This window comes from Pinus tabuliformis, chromosome 3_1 (assembly GCF_031772625.1).
Source record: "Pinus tabuliformis cultivar Carrire ecotype Pingquan chromosome 3_1, CPIR1, whole genome shotgun sequence".
Taxonomy (NCBI): Eukaryota; Viridiplantae; Streptophyta; class Pinopsida; order Pinales; family Pinaceae; genus Pinus; species Pinus tabuliformis.
The window spans coordinates 166,789,607-166,807,875 of record NC_142301.1 but is presented as its reverse complement, the minus strand read 5'-3'; the positions used below and the strand labels follow the sequence as shown (position 1 = coordinate 166,807,875).

General features: G+C 36.5%; 1 protein-coding gene across 1 annotated transcript; it reads left to right on the top strand.

Annotated features, from left to right (window-relative positions):
* Nucleotides 1-16,681: 16,681 nt before the first annotated feature.
* LOC149186318 (uncharacterized) lies at nucleotides 16,682-17,793 on the top strand. Its single transcript, XM_089409300.1, has 2 exons — nucleotides 16,682-17,290; nucleotides 17,713-17,793. Exons 1-2 carry the CDS (start codon nucleotides 16,682-16,684, stop codon nucleotides 17,791-17,793), a joined length of 690 nt encoding a protein of 229 aa, XP_089265426.1.
* The last annotated feature ends 476 nt before the right edge of the window (nucleotides 17,794-18,269 follow it).

Below are 18,269 nucleotides of genomic sequence, written 5' to 3'. Positions count from 1 at the left end.
ATAGATGGTATTAATAAGAACCATGGTATTGCCCCATGGTATTGCATTTATGAATCCTATATAAAGGATATAGACTCCTTGTGAGGAGCATCGTGTCTTATTTTATAATCAAGCTCTGCTCTATTGGAGGTTGCCCCCTCGAAGAGGCAAGTGAACATTGCTTTCTGAATAATAAAATACTTGTTGTTATTTCTCACTGTTCTATGTTCTGGGTATATTTCTTCGCATATTTGGTATTCTGGTATTGTCTTGCAGGTTAAGAGCATAACATAATGCTACCAATTTCCTTGTTTGTTTGTTTAAAGATTGAAGCCACCCAATTCCATAAGGTGGAGGTGAAAGGGCATAGGTTGAGAAGGTGATCCATAGTTTCTTCCTGTAATTCACATAGCTGGCACCTGGATGGTCTAGCTACCCCTCTTTTCCTAAGATTTTCCCAAGTCAGAATTCTTTTATGATGCACTAACCACATGAATAGTTTAATTTTCATCCATTTTTGGTTCTGCCATAGGTCCTTCCATACCTTATCAGGGTTTGGAAAGTCTAGCCCCAGGGCTATTCGCTTGGCCTCTTTGAGGTTAAAGTTTCCTTCATTTTTTTTACCCCATCTTAGTTGATCTAGAGATGTTGATATTAGAATCTTTCTCTATTCCAAGATGACTGTAAGAGCTTCTACCTGGGCTTTCAATGGGGAGTCATCTATGTAAACTAGGTTCTTCCATTTTCTCCATTTTCCATCACTTCTTTCCTGATCCCAAAAGTCATTTACTTTGAGTAACCCTTTATTGTTAGTTTCATTCTTGAGATTGACAAATTCTTCTTTTAACAGTCTAGGTTCTTGTTGCCAATTATCCTCCCAAAACCAAGCGAGGTTTCCATCTCTGATTTCCTAGAAACTGTGTTTCTGAACTATAGCTCTATTTTCCCAAGCTTTGTTCCAAATGTGGGAGCCTTTGATGAGTCCCATCATCCTAATGTAATCCCTTTCTTTCCAATTTCTTGCATATTTTTGTTTCCATACTTTGGCCCAAGGGGAAACCAATTCTTTTAGCCATCTCCACCATAGTTTCGCCCCCAAGACTTTGTTTAGTGTTTCAGGGTCATCAAGTCCCAAACCTCCATGTGTCTTAGGCTTACATATTTTATCCCAGGCTACCAAAGCCCATTTCTTTTTCTCTTCCCCTTTGCCCCAAAGAAAATCCCTTTGGATATTTCTGATGTGTTGCATTACTCCTTTAGGAGCTGGAAGGACTGAGAGCATGAAGATGGGGACAATTTGTAGGATAGCTTTTGTAAGCACTAGCCGTCCTGCTATATTCAAAGATCTGATAGTCCATTTCCTGGTTTTGCCTTGAAGCTTATTAGTAACCGGCTCCCAAACTACCTTGCTGAGAGGTTTGTCTATTAGAGGTACTCCCAAATATCTGGAGGGTAGCATATCTCTTTGGAAGGCTAGAATTTTGGTGAGGTTTCTCTGAATAGCAATGTCAGTATTAAAAAAAAATATCTTTGATTTGCTTAGGCTTACCTCTGTCCCCGCAACCATAGAAAAGTCATTAAGGATTTGTTTGAAGGCTTGAGCTTCCTTGACTATGGGTATACCCTGCAGCATGGTGTCGTCCACAAATTGTTGATGGGTCAAGGCATCCCCATTTAAAGTGAGTTTGAGACCCTGGATTCTGCCTTCTCCTTTGGCATATTTAATCACATTTCTTAGCCCTTCCATCATGAGAATAAAGAGGAAGGGTGAGAGTGGATCACCTTGTCTGAGTCCTCTCAAGGGCTTAAAGGTCTTTGATGGTGAGCCATTTAGCAGGATTGAAAAACTTGGGGTGGTTACAAGGGCCATTACCCATCTTATCCAGTTATGGTTAAAGCCATATGATTTTAGTACTTCCTTGGTGTAAGCCCAGCTCAGCTTATCATAAGCTTTTTCTAGGTCAAGCTGAATGATCATACCTGCCTGCTTATTACTCTTAAGTGAGTGAACCACCTCATGAGCTTGAATGATGTTATTAAGAATTTGCATGCCTTCCACATATCCAGTTTGCTCCTCAGCCACAAGAGTTCGGAGTAGGGGCTTAAGTCTGTTCGCAATTACTTTTGAAATAATTTTATACACCACATTGCATAGTGCTATGGGTCTAAATCTATTAGGTGTGATGGCATTATCCTGCTATGGAATCAAGGCTATGAAAGAGGAGTTGGCGCCTTTAGAACAATTTTTTTTCCTTGAGTCCTTCAGCACATCGAGGATATCTTGCTTGATTATTTCCCAACATGCTTTGAAGAAGTCAACTTTGAAGCCATCCAGACCTGGAGCTTTCCCATTTTGCATTTCAATAATGACTACATTGATTTCCTCTTCATTCACTAGCCTGTTAAGATTATAATTGTCTTCTCTTGTCACTAGCTTACGAATGTTCTTTGTGAAGTCCTTGATAAATTGGGATCTGTCTATGAGGGGCTCCTTGGCTATGCCTCGGAAGTGCTGAACCATAATAGTTTCTATTTCTTGGTGAGTAGTGAGTTGTTTTCCGTTATTATCTTTGATCTTTGAAATCCTGTTTTGTGACCTATGATCCATGGTAGATTTTTGAAAAAACCTTGTATTTATTTCTCCTTCTTTTAACCATTGTACCCTCAATTTCTGTTTCCAGAAAATATCCTCTTGCTTGCATAATCCTTCCCATTCTTGTTGAACATAATCAACTTTTTCCTTTCTCTCCTCGGTGAAGCCCTCTGTAATGAGGGTTTGGTTAATTTCCTATAGTTTCCATTCTGCTGCTTTTTTGGCTTCGAATATATTGCCAAATTCATTCTTATTCCAATCTTTTAGCCTTTGTTTGACATGTTTCAATCTCTAATGCAGAAGGAACATTTTAGTACCTTGAATTTGCATATCCTGTGTCCACCATCTTGCAATATTGTTGATGAAGTCAGGATGGGTAAGCCAAATGTTTTCAAACTGGAAAGGTTTGTTTCTTGGAGTTCCTATAAAGGACGCTTCAAGTTGAATAGGCCAGTGGTCTGAGCCTCCAAAAGGAAGTATCATTGCTGCTAAGTTATGGCCTGTGAGGATTAGGTCCTCCGAGATAATGAATCTATCAAGTTTAGAGGCCACTTGAGACGCTCCTCCCCTCTTATTATTCCAGGTAAAGATGCCATTACTTGTTTCTGTATCTACAAGCTTCATGTTATTTATGAAATTCTGAAATGCTATAGAATCTCTACCTAGTGATCTGGTTCCCCCTTTTTTTCCGTTAGAGATCTGATCATATTGAAATCCCCTCCCAGAATCCAGGGGATACCCTGATGTCTTCCTCTTAACTCCTCCAATGAGGTTAGAAGTTTGAGTTTATCTTCTAGCTTTTGTGGACCATAAACATTAGTGAGCAAATAAACTTCCTTGTCCCCCAAAGGTTGGATGACCACTGATAAATAGTTCCTAGATGCTTCAGCATCTAGGATACCAAGTTTCTGAGGGTTCCAGAGTGTGAGAATCCCTCCTGCTGCTTTGTCTACTTTAACTTCTAGATATTCATATTTAATAAGCCATTTACTATGTATCTCTCTTATTTTTTCTACTAAACATTTTGTTTCCTGGATGAAAATTATATTTGGTTTTTCTTCTTTCATTCTATTGCTAAGATTTCTTTATTTCCTTTTACTTCCTAGACCCCTAATATTCCATGTTGTGAGCTTCATTAAGAAAGATTTGTAAATGAGTAACTAGTTAGGTCTTTCATCTTACCTGAATTGATCATGAGTTTTCCACACTCTATCAACAACTCATTCTATTTTTTCCTACATCTTTTCCTGCCTGGGTTCCTTGGAGTTAGTCCCAATGTTGCCTTCATTGTTTTCACCCCTTCGTTGTCCTGACTATCATGGTTTCTTTTAACTCCTGAACCTTTTGCCTGAGTTCTCCATAGGAATAGTTGTTGCACTCTATTAAACTCCTCTTGTGGTAGTGAATCCATTCCTTTGGTGGTTCCCTACTCCAGGAACTTTTCCAGATCTAGATGCTCCCTATCAAGAATATCCTGCAGTTCATGATCCTCTGTTCCCACCTCGCTCGGGGTCATCTCTTGGTCCCTATCAAGTTCCATAGTGTTCAGTAGATCCTCCTTTTTTGGTTGTTTTCATGTGTATCCTCCATGCTCTCTTCCTTTTCCTTCTCTACAAGGTTGTCCTCCAGTGTCTGGTTTGCTTTATCTTGCTCCTCTTCTTCTTCTAATACCTTGTACCTATTCTGACTTAGCTACTTTTCCTCGTTGATTTTATTTTGGTACTTTCTCCCTCCTTTACCTCTGTTCCCCACTTTGTTAAAGATTTTAGTTTCTTTCCCTGAGGTAGATTTAGTTCTGCTTTCCATTTTGTTTAAGGGGAAATCTCTAAATAGATGCCCATGTTCATGGCATTTACGGCATCTGAAAGGAACATGCTCATAGTCCACCGCTTGCACCCATTCTTCATCAAAAACTTCTAGAATTAATTCATCCGGTAGAGCTCTAGAGAGGTCCATCTCTACACATATATGGGTAAAGGAGGTATACTTTCCCTGCATAGTGGCCTATGATATTTTTACAAAATTCCCTAGTTTATTTCCTATTGCCTTTAGTGATTCTGGCTAACAATAATCCAGAGGTAGGGAATAGAGCCTTACCCAAACTGGGACTGAAGTGAATGTCTCATGCTTCAGGACAAAATTCATCACCCAAGGCCGCATATAGAGGCCTACAACAACATAGAAGTAGGGCCCTCCTTCAAACACCATGTCTTTATCCTCAATGTTTGTAAAAACTATAGTGAAGAAACCCTTGGATATAAGGTGCAGATCTATATCTCCCTTAGGTTTCCAATGATTATTTATCCACGTCTGTAAAGCCTTCTCCATTGGCCATAACCCCATGAATTTACAAATGATTGCATAAGTCTCCATGTGTTCCCTATGTGCCTGTAGCGCTAGATCACTTAACACCACCCGAGGTGTGATGGTTGCCCTAGGCTTACAAGGTCCAATTCGATTTCTAGTGTCAGCATTCTGATTTTCTCCTTCTATTCACTTTTCTCTTTTGGCTTCTTCCTGCATATTTTCCTGCCCCTGTGAGCTTCTGTTTTCCTGTTCCTCTCCTCCTAAGACTCTGGTTTCAGCCTCCAGAGGTTTCTTGAATCAATTAGAGACTGCCTAACTATAGGAGGGAGTGGAACTCCCCCCCCTCTCACAACTCCATGGTGCCCAACACTGAACTCCTACTGCAAACCCTAGCTCTGCTTGTTTTCTTGTCAAAAACTGTAAACCCACTGGTCAACTGTTACATGACTTTAGAAAGACTTCTAACTTGAATTTCTCCAACTAATTAATCCATAATGAATTAATTAATTATTTCCAAGTAGCTGGTGAGACTAAATTCGAATTTTAATTTAAGGACAAATTAAAATTGGAATATTCTGGATTCTATTTTTATCATTTCTTGTTGCTATTTTCAACAGGAGAATAATTTGCAAGAAAAACATAAGAGACAGATGCCAAGCATCCCATGATCTAAGTTACAATCTACAGATTCAGTCCTATATAAAAAAGAAACAAACTAAGATAAAACCAACGCACTTTGTCACGGGCTTTGGCCAAAACAATTTTCACTACAATAACTAACTTTGATGAACTTTTAATGAGTGCATTCTTTCTTGATATATACTAATGATATCATGCATTTTCCTATTGAAAAGAAATCCAAATTGTTTATCTAAAGTAACAACAAACAAAATACCTTTAAGCCTACAAGCCATAATCTTGGAAATGATTTTATAAACAATATTACATAAATAAATTGATCTAAAATCTCCAAAAGTTGCCAAATCTGGTTTTTTGGGATAAGAGCTATAAATGTGGAATTCAAAGTTTCTAAAATTTCCTTGATTTCCTAGATTTTACTATTCTCAACATATCTCCTTTTAGTAAATCATAATATCTAATGAAAAAATCCATAACCCTTACTATGTCTGGACTCGGTAAGGAAATCCATTTGGTTTCTACTTTTAACATTTTTAAAGTGAAGCTAGAGCTACTTTTAATTCATCTTTTCGTGACTTTTGTATCATGTCCTTATCCATGTCCTCATTAATTTGTCTAGGAAAAAACCTAATGATTGTTAAATTCTTCAATGTTTGTTGCTCAAGGGTATTTGAAAAGATTTTTAAAATAATGTTTCCCTTCTTTTGTAATTTCATTGAAAAACTAGACCATGGAACCATCATTGTTATCAAATTTTGAGCTTGTATGCATATTCTTTAAGAAATTTGCACATTCATGAAAAAATAATTGTATTATTGTCCCCTTTAGCCAACCATATGACTCTACTATTTGTCCTCCATTCCATCTCTTCTTTGTCCAACAATTCTTTCCTTTTGTCTTCAAGCTCCTTCAAGAATTAGTATTCATCTTTAGAAAATACCCTTGCCTCATTATGTTCAAACAAAGATTTTAAATTGTCTTCCACTTCCATCAAGTCCCTTTGAGATCCCTTTTTTAACTTCTTAAATTATCTATAAATTATTTCATTGTAGATTCATTTGCAATTCTATCATAGATCTTCCAAGACCTACTTACAAGGGCACTAAAAATATCCTTTCACAATCAAGAATAATTGAATTTTAAAGGAGATGTAGATTTCTTATCTTTAGGTTCAATTTGCAACATAATAGGTAAATGGTCTGATAAACCTCCATATCCAGCCTACAATTTTATTATGGACCAGACATCCATTATTTGATCCAAAAAAACTATCTAATCTATTTGAGATTCCTTCCCTCCCTCTTCTGGAGTTCCTCCATGGAGGAACTGTTTTTATAGGCTACAAGTATATGAGGTTCTGAGACTCATAAAGTAGATAAGAGTAACCAACAAAGGGATCACATCTTATTGATTCTTTGAAAAACTCCATCTAGATGAGAATGACATTCAGTTCTCCTTCTATAATGATGTTATCACCTTTCATTGACTCTAAATCTTCTAAAATATGCCAAAATATTCTTTTGTCCATGTAGCATCCATATAGATTAATAATTCTATATACCCTCCCCACATTTCCTTGTAATTCACTTCAATAATTATACTTGCAGGAGAACATTTGTGGATACTTTGTCATTTTTTTAATTTCATCCCATGAATAATCCTCTAAACAAAACTTCAGCGTTCACCATACATAAATCCCATTGTCTTAGATAAGATGACAAAAAAACTATTGCTTTAAATCCTAAACATATTGTTTCTTGAATTAATAAACATTTGGATAATATATAACCACAAGTCCTTTTAGGCTTGTGTTTTTGGGGTACCCCCAACACCACTAGTATTTAGGGATAAAATGATCATTTGAAAACATGGATTTTGTTCTTTCCTACTCGAAGGACCCCATTAATGGTTGTTTCCCTTCACTTATTTCCTACTTGGATTGAGATTTTGCTAGATTCATATAAGATGTCCTTCCTACTAAATTGGGGTTAACCTGATCTAAAGATAACCCTCCTTTCAGAACCCCATAATCTTCCAAAACTTCCTTTTTCAATATTAGTTGGTATGTGAATTCTATGATGGGTTTATATATTTTCGTTCAAAATAAGAGATACCATTTCACCAAGAATTTCATTCTCAAGCTTTAGGGATTCTTAGAAATTCCTCTCCAAATCACTCATAGGAATCAAAACCCTTTCTTCTTTCACTAGTCTAGATAGGGAAAGATCTTCAACCCCTAGAGAATTATCTTAATGACTCTCAACGATTTTTGTCTTTCTATGGGAAGATTCTAGGGACTTGGGTTTTTTATTCTAGGACCTTCAATAGTTAATAATAAAAAAATAGGGGTTTTGTTGTATTCCTTTAAAACTTAAAGAAGGATTTAGATTAAGCATACCTTCACCTATTGTTGTTGGAATTTGGACATGAGATGTTGGACTGGTACCTTGAAACAACTCCTTTACATCCTTGGACTTTGAGTGATTATAAGCAAACCCTATTGTAGAGATTAATTGAGGCTCCAAAGCCTTTCCACCTCCTTGAATGCTTACATATGAGAGCTATGGAAAAATAGTTGCTTCTCCAAGGGAATTATCTTTCTTTAACCCCCTATCTTCTTCCTCTTTACAAGACCCCTCCTAAGGTTTTTACAATCAGTCCATAAGTTAATTATTTGATGGTAAGTAGCACTTCTAAAAGAAATTCACTAGAAATACAGTTTCCAAGTGAAAAAAACTTAGGGTCTATGTTATATCTTTTTCAACTGGAAGGCCTTCTCTTAAGTTCATTTCCGTAAGTAGTTTAAAAACTCTAAAACATTATTTTACCCAACAATTACTCTAGAGAGATAAAATGACCTAATGAATTTTCAATTCCTTCCAAAGTCCTTTTACTCGACAATTCCATTGGAAATCTTAGTAGCAATGCCCATATATGTTGTAGGTAAGTTGGCATCATTCTAGGATCAAATCCTGACTTCTATCTGTGAAGACTCAACCCAGAAGAACCTCATAGGAAATCTTTCCCCATGGGAGTATCTAGGTCTCTTCCACTTTTTAACATAAAACATATTAAACCTCAAACTAAGAAGTGATAAGCTAGAGTATACCCCAAAACTAGCTTCCACATTTCTTCCATCCATCCTTCAAAAGTTTCTCCTTGGACATATTTCCCCATAATCTTCCAATGAGCGCCTTCACCATTATCCCTTCTATCTCAACCATTCCCACGTCCATGCCAATAACCATTTTGACTCTTTTTGCCTTAGATTTTATGTATTTCTTCTTTTTTTTTGGAGGCCTCCACTAACATGAATGCTCCCTCCAATTAATGTTTCTACCTATGTTTCCTTTAGATTTAATAATAAATATCCCCTCTTCTCTAGGTTTTGGCATGTAATTCTTAATATTTCCTTCCATTTGAACAAAGTTCGCATTCTCATTAAAGCAATGCAAAATGCGACCTTGCAAAGAATCATGGTTCACAAGTGATGCCAAATGCAGGACAGTGGAGATAAATCTAGTGCCTTTCAAGCAACACAATCCTACATTCTTTACAAGAGAATTAACTTATTTATACCTAGCATCCTTACTTGACATGCCCCACCTAAACTTTGTTTGCTAACTACATAATTTTCAAGTATCCCCAATGAATTCCACTGAGCACAAGTCATCATTCATTGGCTTTGTCCTTTATCAAATATCATTCACATCTTAAAAAAATTTAAATACCAAAATAAAACTCAAATCATCACTTTTACCATAATCACATTACTAATACTTGCAAAGTTTTAAGACCTTGCAAAGTCTTAAGACCTGCTTCAGAAAACATGTAATACTTGCAAAGTTTTAAGACCTTGCAAAGTCTTAAGACCTGCTTCAGAAAACATAGCTAAAACATGTGGAAACCTAATATTTATCACCGATTTCCCAAAAAAAACTGTTTTTTTTAAGGATAAAAGAGTAAAATTATTGATTTTATTAATTAGGTAAGAAACCTAATATTTACCCCAAAAAAAATTAAAGGAAAGGAACTAACAAACTATTTTTTTTTATAAAGGAGAGGAACTAATAAACTATTTTTTGGACGGGGATAAGACAGTAAATTTTTTGATTTTATTAACCGTGTAGGGAATGCAATCATGGATTCTTTCTCACTTTTGGACGCTTCTCTTAAATGATTATTTTATGAGTGCCATCTCAAAACATCCATGAGCATGAGTCAAATGGAAAAGCCTAAGTGACCTTTTTGGATATTTCCTGTAATAAAAAGTCGGGCATATCTGGTTCGGTTTTATAATTTTTTATAAATTTATCTCACTGTAATCGTGGTTCATATTTTGTTTTTTTATAAATATTGTATGGATTTTTATTTTTGGAAGTAGTTCGTGGAAACATGTATCTTTAATTATGTAACTAGTTCGAAATATTTTTTAATTTTAAGTTTGGTGGTATCGTATTGAGTTTAATTTTTTTTTAAATTTTTAAAATTAGTAATTATTTTAAAAGGGGTAAAGGTATATGAAAGGAATAGAAAATTTGGAAAGATCATACAGAGCTCATTATTGAATCCATGTTTATAAGGTCCGCAAAAAGTGCAAAAGTACACTGAAGGAATAAAAGATTTGGAAAGATCATCTAGAGCTTTTTATTGAATGATTTGGAAAGAGCATCTAGAGCTCATTATTGAATCCATACCTATATCCATAGGTATAAGGTTGCAAAACTCTTATGTATGCCAATGCATGAGCATAAAGTGTTGACAGCCTTGGCTCATTATTGAATCCATGTTTATAAGGTCCGCAAAACAAATTAGCAATTGCTTCAAAAAGTGCAAAAATACACTGAAGGAATAAAAGATTTGGAAAGATCATCTAGAGCTCATTATTGAATCCATGCGTATATCCATAGGTATAAGGTCCACAAAATTCTTATGTATGCCAATGCATGAGCACAAAGTGTTGACAGCCTTGCCCCAGGTGTGCCACGCCCAACTATCTCTCTTTTGTCTACCACACAATAGTGCAATTAAGTAGAAATAATACATTTATAAAATTTGTCACTAAAATACTTCTAATATTTAATAAAATAAGAGATTATTCAATTTAAAAACATATATCAATTAATCATAAAATAATAATTAAAATTTTACAATTTTTTAGTTAAAATTTATAATTAAATTGAAAAACACATTTTATTTAGTTTGAGCTCATTAAAAATCAATTAAATTATATTTTATATTTAAAAATAATAATAAATAGTTTCATGGCACTACTATTTGTGCTTGCTTTTTTTTCCACTACATTGAAGAAATATGAAACAAAACCACCGACTTAGTACAACACAAATTTGTCTTATATTCACATGAGAAATTTAAAATTACCTTCCTAAAACTTAAAAAAATGCTTTTATACGGTGGATATTTTTCTCCCCAAATATGTTATATATTATTTAGCCTCATAACGTTAATTTTTTTTTTTTTTTTAATTGACAGCTTCTATTTTTTATTTAAACATATCCCAACGAGTACAAATAAACTTATAAATTGACGAGTGTCAAAGTTGGATATCGTGGCACCGTCTTGTGTCGGCTGCTGGTCGGATCTTCACTTAACCCACGTGACTTATTGTTTCCAGCCAAACCATCAGAAACGAAATCACGAGGGCAACAGTTCTCCGGGATTGGCACAGATATCGTAGCGGGATTCTCAATTAACATTTCGAATGAAACTTTGTTTTTTTATTATTTAAAACGATTATAAAAAACTTTCCTACTTTTGTATTATGTTGAATTTAGTTAGAGAAAAGAAAGGTATGTATTGCATTTGTATTTAGCGTTGATAAATATATGACAGAAAAAATTATTACAACAAAAATATTACTATTAACTTTGATTTTAGTTTATTTTAAGAATCTCAAGTTATGATAAAAAATATAATCGTTGAAGAGTTTCTATCATTTACAACCAAGATATAAGGCATTTTATCTAAAATTAGGTATGCTTTGAAAATTTCTAGGAAATTGGTGGGCGGGAGCCATTTGGCACAAATCTATTTTTTTTTAAATTTATTAAATGTAACCCTCAATTAAAAAGATAAAAATAAAAAGTCAACTGATCCTCATCCACATTAAGTTGAAATAAAAAAGCATCGCCAATAAAACTGCCCTCCATGGAAAAAGCATAATTTCAAAAATCATTGAGTGCTAAAACTTTCTAATTGTTATATTTTAGCTAAACATTTTAATTGTTGTGTTTTGCCACATATTCAAAAATTATTGGACAGAGAAGGACGAAATCATCGAGCCTCTACTACTATTCGTCGTTGAATCTGCCTAACCAAACCCGTCATCATAAGAAGCAATCCATAATTTTCCAGATAAGCGGTCCCATTAATTATAATAATATGCTATTAATTTCAATCCCATTAGATAATAAAGCATCGCTCTATGGAAAAAATATGTCCACCATACAAGAGAAAAGTTTCCACCTGTCTTTTCCGTCTTGATGCTCTGCGGTTCTTGGATTTCTTTAGTATTCTTAGGTATTACCCGGAAAGAATTGTAATGTAACTAGAATCCTAATGTAATTTCCAAAATCTCAATGTTATTATAGAAGGAACCTTTTTAATGTAATTTCCAACGTCAATGGAGTCTTCGAAAAAGATTGTTGAAACATTCTAATAGTTGTGTTTTGACTAAACTTTTTAATTGTTGTGTTTTTTCACATGTTTAAAAATTGTTGGAGAGAAGGATGAAAATGAGTCTCTATTATTGGTTGAATCTATCTAACCAAACTCATCATAAGAACACTTTCCGTACTCCATAATTTTCAAGATAAACGGTATAATTAGTTTATAGTAATGTGCTATTAATTTCAAAACCATTAAATAATAAAGCGTCCTTCTATGAAAAAAGCATGTCCACTATACAAGAGTAAAGTTTCCACCTACTCCATAAAATTTTCAAGATAAACTATCCAATTAGTTTGTAGTAATGTGCTATTAATTTCAAAACCATTAGATAATAAAGTGTCCTTCTATGGAAAAAGCATGTCCACTATAAAAGAGCATGTCCACTATACAAGAGTAAAGTTTCCACCTGCTATTTTTGTCTTGATGCTCTGCTTTTCTTGGTTTTCTTTAGTATTTGTAGATATTACCCAAAGAATCATAATTTAATTTCCAAAATCTGCCATGTTATATAGAAGGAATTTTTTTAATGTAATTTTCAATATCATTGGAGTCGTGGAAAAATATTGATATTGCTTAAACTTTCTAATTGTTGTGTTTTGACTAAATTTTATAATTGTTGTGTTTTTCCATGTGTTCAAAAAGTGAGCCTCTACTATTGGTTGAATCTTCCCAGCCAAACCCATCATAGAAACACCTTTAGTGTAATAAACTAAAACTACAACAAATTTCTAACCATATATGTCATAAATAATTTTTTATAAATTGTATAAAAATTTAGTGATAAATTAAATTGTTTAATTTAGAAAAAAAATATAATTTTATTTTTAAATAATTATTTTATAATAAATTAATTTTAAAATTATGCTTAAGTTAAACATTAAATTGGTATAAATTTTATTTATTTATTTGGTATATATTCTATTTCTCAATATATAAAATTTTAAGAAATGTATTTCTATTAAACCCAGTCAAACTGTAAATTTGATTCATTGTAATTTAAAATGGATTGAGATATCGTAATTTAAAATGTATTAAGAGATTAGAATTGTGACATAATTTGAAATAATAAGTTGCAAAATACTTAAATATTTGTACAATGAATGTTTAAGTTAATATAATGATATAGAGAGTGGGTGTAGCTTTACATAGGTATTTTTCTTGGAGCAGAGTTTCCAAGTGCATGTGTCATTTTTATATTTGTGTATGATGCAGGAGCATCTGGCTGACAGTACAAAGACAAAATGAAGGCGGTATGGTCTCTGGAGGGGACGAAGGAGTAAATTCACTGGAGTGATAATGTGGTTGTTTTTTTGTCTTTTATTTGATTAAGCTGTAAGAGTAAAAAAATTGAATGGTAATTAGGAATAATAGAAATGTTAATTAGTTAGGATTAGAGTTTTAAGACAGTCAATTTTGTCCTTGTGTTAATGACGAACGACAAAGAAACAGTTCGGAACAAAACTGATGTAACTAATCAAAACATAACCGACAACAGTTGGGAAGAAAATGACAACCATCTAACAGAGGTTAAAAGGGGGATAGAACATAATAGTTTTTCTTCTTCGATATTCTGGGTAATAAAGAAATTGATCTTTACAAAAAATATTATGTGCATTCTAACGTCTACAGTGTCCCTAAACAATTTGAACTGTTATACAATATAGCATTCAGTTTTCTTTTATGTGCAATATAGTTTATGTGCGTGACAAATTCACAAGTGTGTGGTTACATACAAATCAAGCTACGTTGGTCAAAGAGAGAGAGTTAAGTCTGGACAGCACACGGATGAACCCCCAGGACGAGGAATGAAAGACTACCTCCAGTTCACGAGAAGACCCATAAGCTGAAAAATCAGGACCCGACATAAAACTTAATTTACAGGTGAGAATTAAACTCAGACACTGCCAGGTATGCACCCCAGACGAGTATTCATAATCCTATGCATCTAAATTTATACATAAGAGGAAAAATTAAATCTCTGCACATTCATTTTATAGATATATCGACCAAAACAAAATCATTCAACAGTTACAGATGCCGTGCTAGAAAAATAAATTCCTTGGTAAAATTCAGACAAGATATCACATGGGTTTAGAAACCCTTGACACCACTACAGAAGCCAGACAGTGAAATAACAACTGTAAACCCAACAGCCGAGACTGCAACCGTCAAAGGCACAACAAGCCATCGACACATCAATTTGAGAAAAGAACAAACAACAGCGACCAGAACAGAGGAATGTTTCTACCCGTGACAAACTGAGACAACCGAGCTGTCGGGTTTTGAATTTCTTCGAATAGCCAACCAAGTCGCCGGGCCCCAAATCCTTTCGAGGAACCGGACCCTGCAATCACCAGAACAGTGTCATAAAAATAGGGGAAAGCACGCAAGGAGAGACAAATGTATAACAGGTGATAACAAAACAAAACCACAAAGTGCTTACCTGACATTGGCGAGCCGTGGCCGGAATAATTACACCAGAATACCCTGCTCATGAAGGAGCCGAAACGTTAGTTAGCTGAGTGAGGGAAAAGCACATACTGATAGCATAGAACCAGAGAACCTACCTGGTGGATTGACGAAAGCGCCGAAGGAAGTTGACATCATAACCTGCCACGAACGAGAAAGGATAACCAGGAACCTGAGAACGAACATCTGGAGTAGTCTAGCCGGCAGTCGAATGCAGTGACAGATAGGGAGAAACCACAAACATTCATACAGTTATTTACAGGAAGTGCAAAAGCGCAATCGCGGACCAGGGATAACCAGTAAACAGCCAGAGACAAGAACAGAACAGGGAAGACTAGACCTTACCGGACCAACATTGTAAGCAGACTAGGAGGAGCAACGTCCAGGCAGCATTTCGAGTCAGAGGATGAGCAGCGGAACCCTAGGTCGAAACCTCCAGAAGACATCGAACATGCAGAGCTTACAAAATCCAACGAAGGCAAGACCAAATGAACATGGCGAGGGTTTGATCGCCCATACCTAGGCAGGACGAGAGGTCCGAGGGAGGACAGTTGGCAGTTAACGAGAGACGGAGGTACCAATCAATTGTACAGGTACAGGGGATAATTGCAGTGTCCATAAATTCAACCGCCGACAAATCAGTTTGAATCCCAAGCAAACTGTTGTTCATTATTGTAAATTGCCACGTAATTCCCACATAAGTATTCGTGGAGAGCGGCTACGTGGGCTGAGCTCATCAAGTGGTATCAGAGCAAGTTGTTGAAGAAATCAGGATATGGATGTTCAAAGGCGAGGACGTGGAAGAGGTGTGCGCAGAGCAGCAGCAGGGAAGAATTAAGGGCCCTTAATTCTCGCTTAGAAGCAGTGGAGGTGGGAAGGAGAAGAGACCCAGAACTTGGGGATGACAATGAGGAAGAGGCAGTAGCTACTACAGACGGATCATATGAAGAAGACTCAGAGTTAAGACTGTTGAGATTGGTATTGCTAGCCAGCAGCAAACCCAAACCGGAGATTCCTAACTATGATGGCAGTCTGTCCGCAGATGTTCTGCTAGACTGGGTAAGTGAGTTAGATAAGTATTTTGAAAACGAAGAGATCAGTGAGGACAAAAGAGTCAGATTTGTTGCAACCAAGTTAAAGGGACACGCCACTTTGTGGTGGGATAGTGTCCAGGTGGACAGGAGGAGAATGAACAAGCTACCGATAAGGAAGTGGCCAAGGATGGTGGCAAAACTGAAAGGCAGATTTCTACCTAAATATTATCAGGTTGAGCTTTACTGACGGGTGCATAATTTAAGACAGAAGGGTATGACTGTAAAGGAATACATAGAGGAGTTTTATCGTGTAAACTTGAGGGCTGGTTATACTGATGATACTCCAGAGAAGACAGCGAGATACGTGAACGGTTTGAGGCTGGAAATACTGGATGAGATCAATATTCTCTCTCTGCGGAATATAGAAGAAGCCTTTCAGAGTGTTGTAAAGGCTGAGGAAAAGATTAATAGAAAACAGAATAACAGGAGAGGACGAGGAAATGGCAGAGGACGAGGACAGTCCTACGACAGAGGGAGAACTGCCACTAACAGCGAAGAGGGCAGCAGCTCCAGGGCTTCAGGAACAGCAGAGAAGGGAGATAGCACGAGAGGAGGTCGACCATATCAGCGAGGAAGAGGGAATGGTCGAGGAAGGGGAGCTAATGTCTAGTGCTACAGGTGCCACAAGTGGGGGCACAGATCCTTTGAATGCCCGGAAGCCGAGCACACTGGCAAGAGGGGAACATTTGTTGCGCAGCCTGAGGAAGCTGAAGCACCACCCCAAGAGGTGGAAAATGTGGCAGAAACAGGAGAGGCTTTGGTTTTAAATAAAGTATTATTGAAGCCAGCCAAGGAGACAGCTGAGCAGACCTAATGGAAGGCATTGTTCTGAACAGTTTGCAAATCACGAGGAAAGTGTTGTAAATTGATCATACACAGTGGGAGTACAAACAATTTGGTTGCCACCGAGATGGTGGAGAAGCTGAGATTGAAGCAACTTAAGCATCCCACACCTTACAAGGTATCGTGGATGCAGAAAGGCCACCAGCTATTAGCTTATGAACAGTGCGAGGTTGAATTTCACATTGGCAAATACCAGGACAAGGTTGTCTGCAATATCATGCCAATGGATGTGTGCCATATACTGCTAGGGAGACCGTGGCAGTGTGATAAAAAGGTGATGCACGATGGGAAGACGAATTGTTACAAATTTGTGAAAGAAGGAGTCAAGCATACGCTTGTACCCATCAAAGAGGAGGATACAGCAGAAGCGAGTGGGACAAAAGCTTTATTAGTAGGAGGAAAACAATTTATTAAACAAATTGAGGAGAACGAAATGAATTATGCGGTCGTGAGGAGAACTAAGACTGTGTTGCTGAACACAGAAATGTTTGAATTGCGTGCAGAGATTCAGGAGATGTTAGAAGAATTTAAGGACATTGTAGTTGATGACTTACCGGACAAGTTGCCTCCCAAAAGGAGCATCAGCCATCATATCGATTTCATACCCGGAGCAAGCCTACCAAATAAAGCAGCGTATCAAATGAGCCCAAAAGATAATGAAGAGATTCGTAAACAGGTGCAAGAGCTGCTGGATAAGGGGCTGATCAGAGAAAGCTTGAGCCCTTGTGCGGTACCAACAGTACTCGCACCTAAGAAGGGTGGAGAATGGCGGATGTGTACGGATTCACGAGCTATCAATAAAATCACTATTCGATACAGATTTCCCTTACCCAGAATGGATGATATGATGGATTGTCTCAGTGGGGCAGCTTATTTCACGAAGATTGATCTGAAGAGTGGCTATCATCAGATCAGGATCAGAGAAGGAGACGAGTGGAAGACAGCCTTCAAGACCAATGAAGGGTTGTACGAGTGGCTAGTCATGCCGTTCGGTTTGAGCAACGCTCCTAGTACTTTTATGAGGTTGATGAATGAGATGTTAAAAGAATTTATTGGCAAGTTTGTGATAGTCTATCTTGACGATATTTTGATTTTCAGCAGAACGAAGGGAGAGCACCTTCAGCATGTTCGAAGAGTGCTAGAGAAGTTACAGCAGAACAAACTGCTGATAAACTTTAAAAAATGTACTTTCCTACAGAAGGAACTGGTTTATTTGGGGTTTGTAATCGCAGAAAATGAATTGAAGATGGATCCAGAAAAGATCGCAGCAATCGTCAATTGGCTGTCACCAAAGAGCTTGTTTGAGGTACGTAGCTTTCACGGATTGGCGAGTTTTTATCGAAAGTTTATTAGGAATTTCAGTGAAATCTGCATGCCGATGCTAGACACCATCAAAAAGGCTAGTCAGCCTTTTTGTTGGACCAAAGCAGTGGAGAACAGCTTTCAGCTCTCGAAGCAGAAGATTATAGAGAGGCCGATTTTAAGGCTACCATATTTTAACAAGCTTTTCCAGGTTCGATGTGATGCAAGTGGGACAACTATTGGCGCTATGCTTAGTCAAGAAGATAGACCTGTGGCATTCTTTAGTGAGAAATTGAATGAGAGCAGGCATAAATATTCCTCGTAGGACAAGGAATTTTATGTCGTGGTCCAAG

Excerpts from the sequence above, each read along its gene's own strand:
- LOC149186318 (XM_089409300.1), top strand. The coding sequence starts at position 16,682 with ATGGTGGAGAAGCTGAGATTGAAGCAACTTAAGCATCCCACACCTTAC. Across the intron at positions 17,291-17,712 it reads ATGAAGAGATTCGTAAACAG|CAGAACGAAGGGAGAGCACC; the intron begins GTGCAAGAGCTG and ends TTTGATTTTCAG.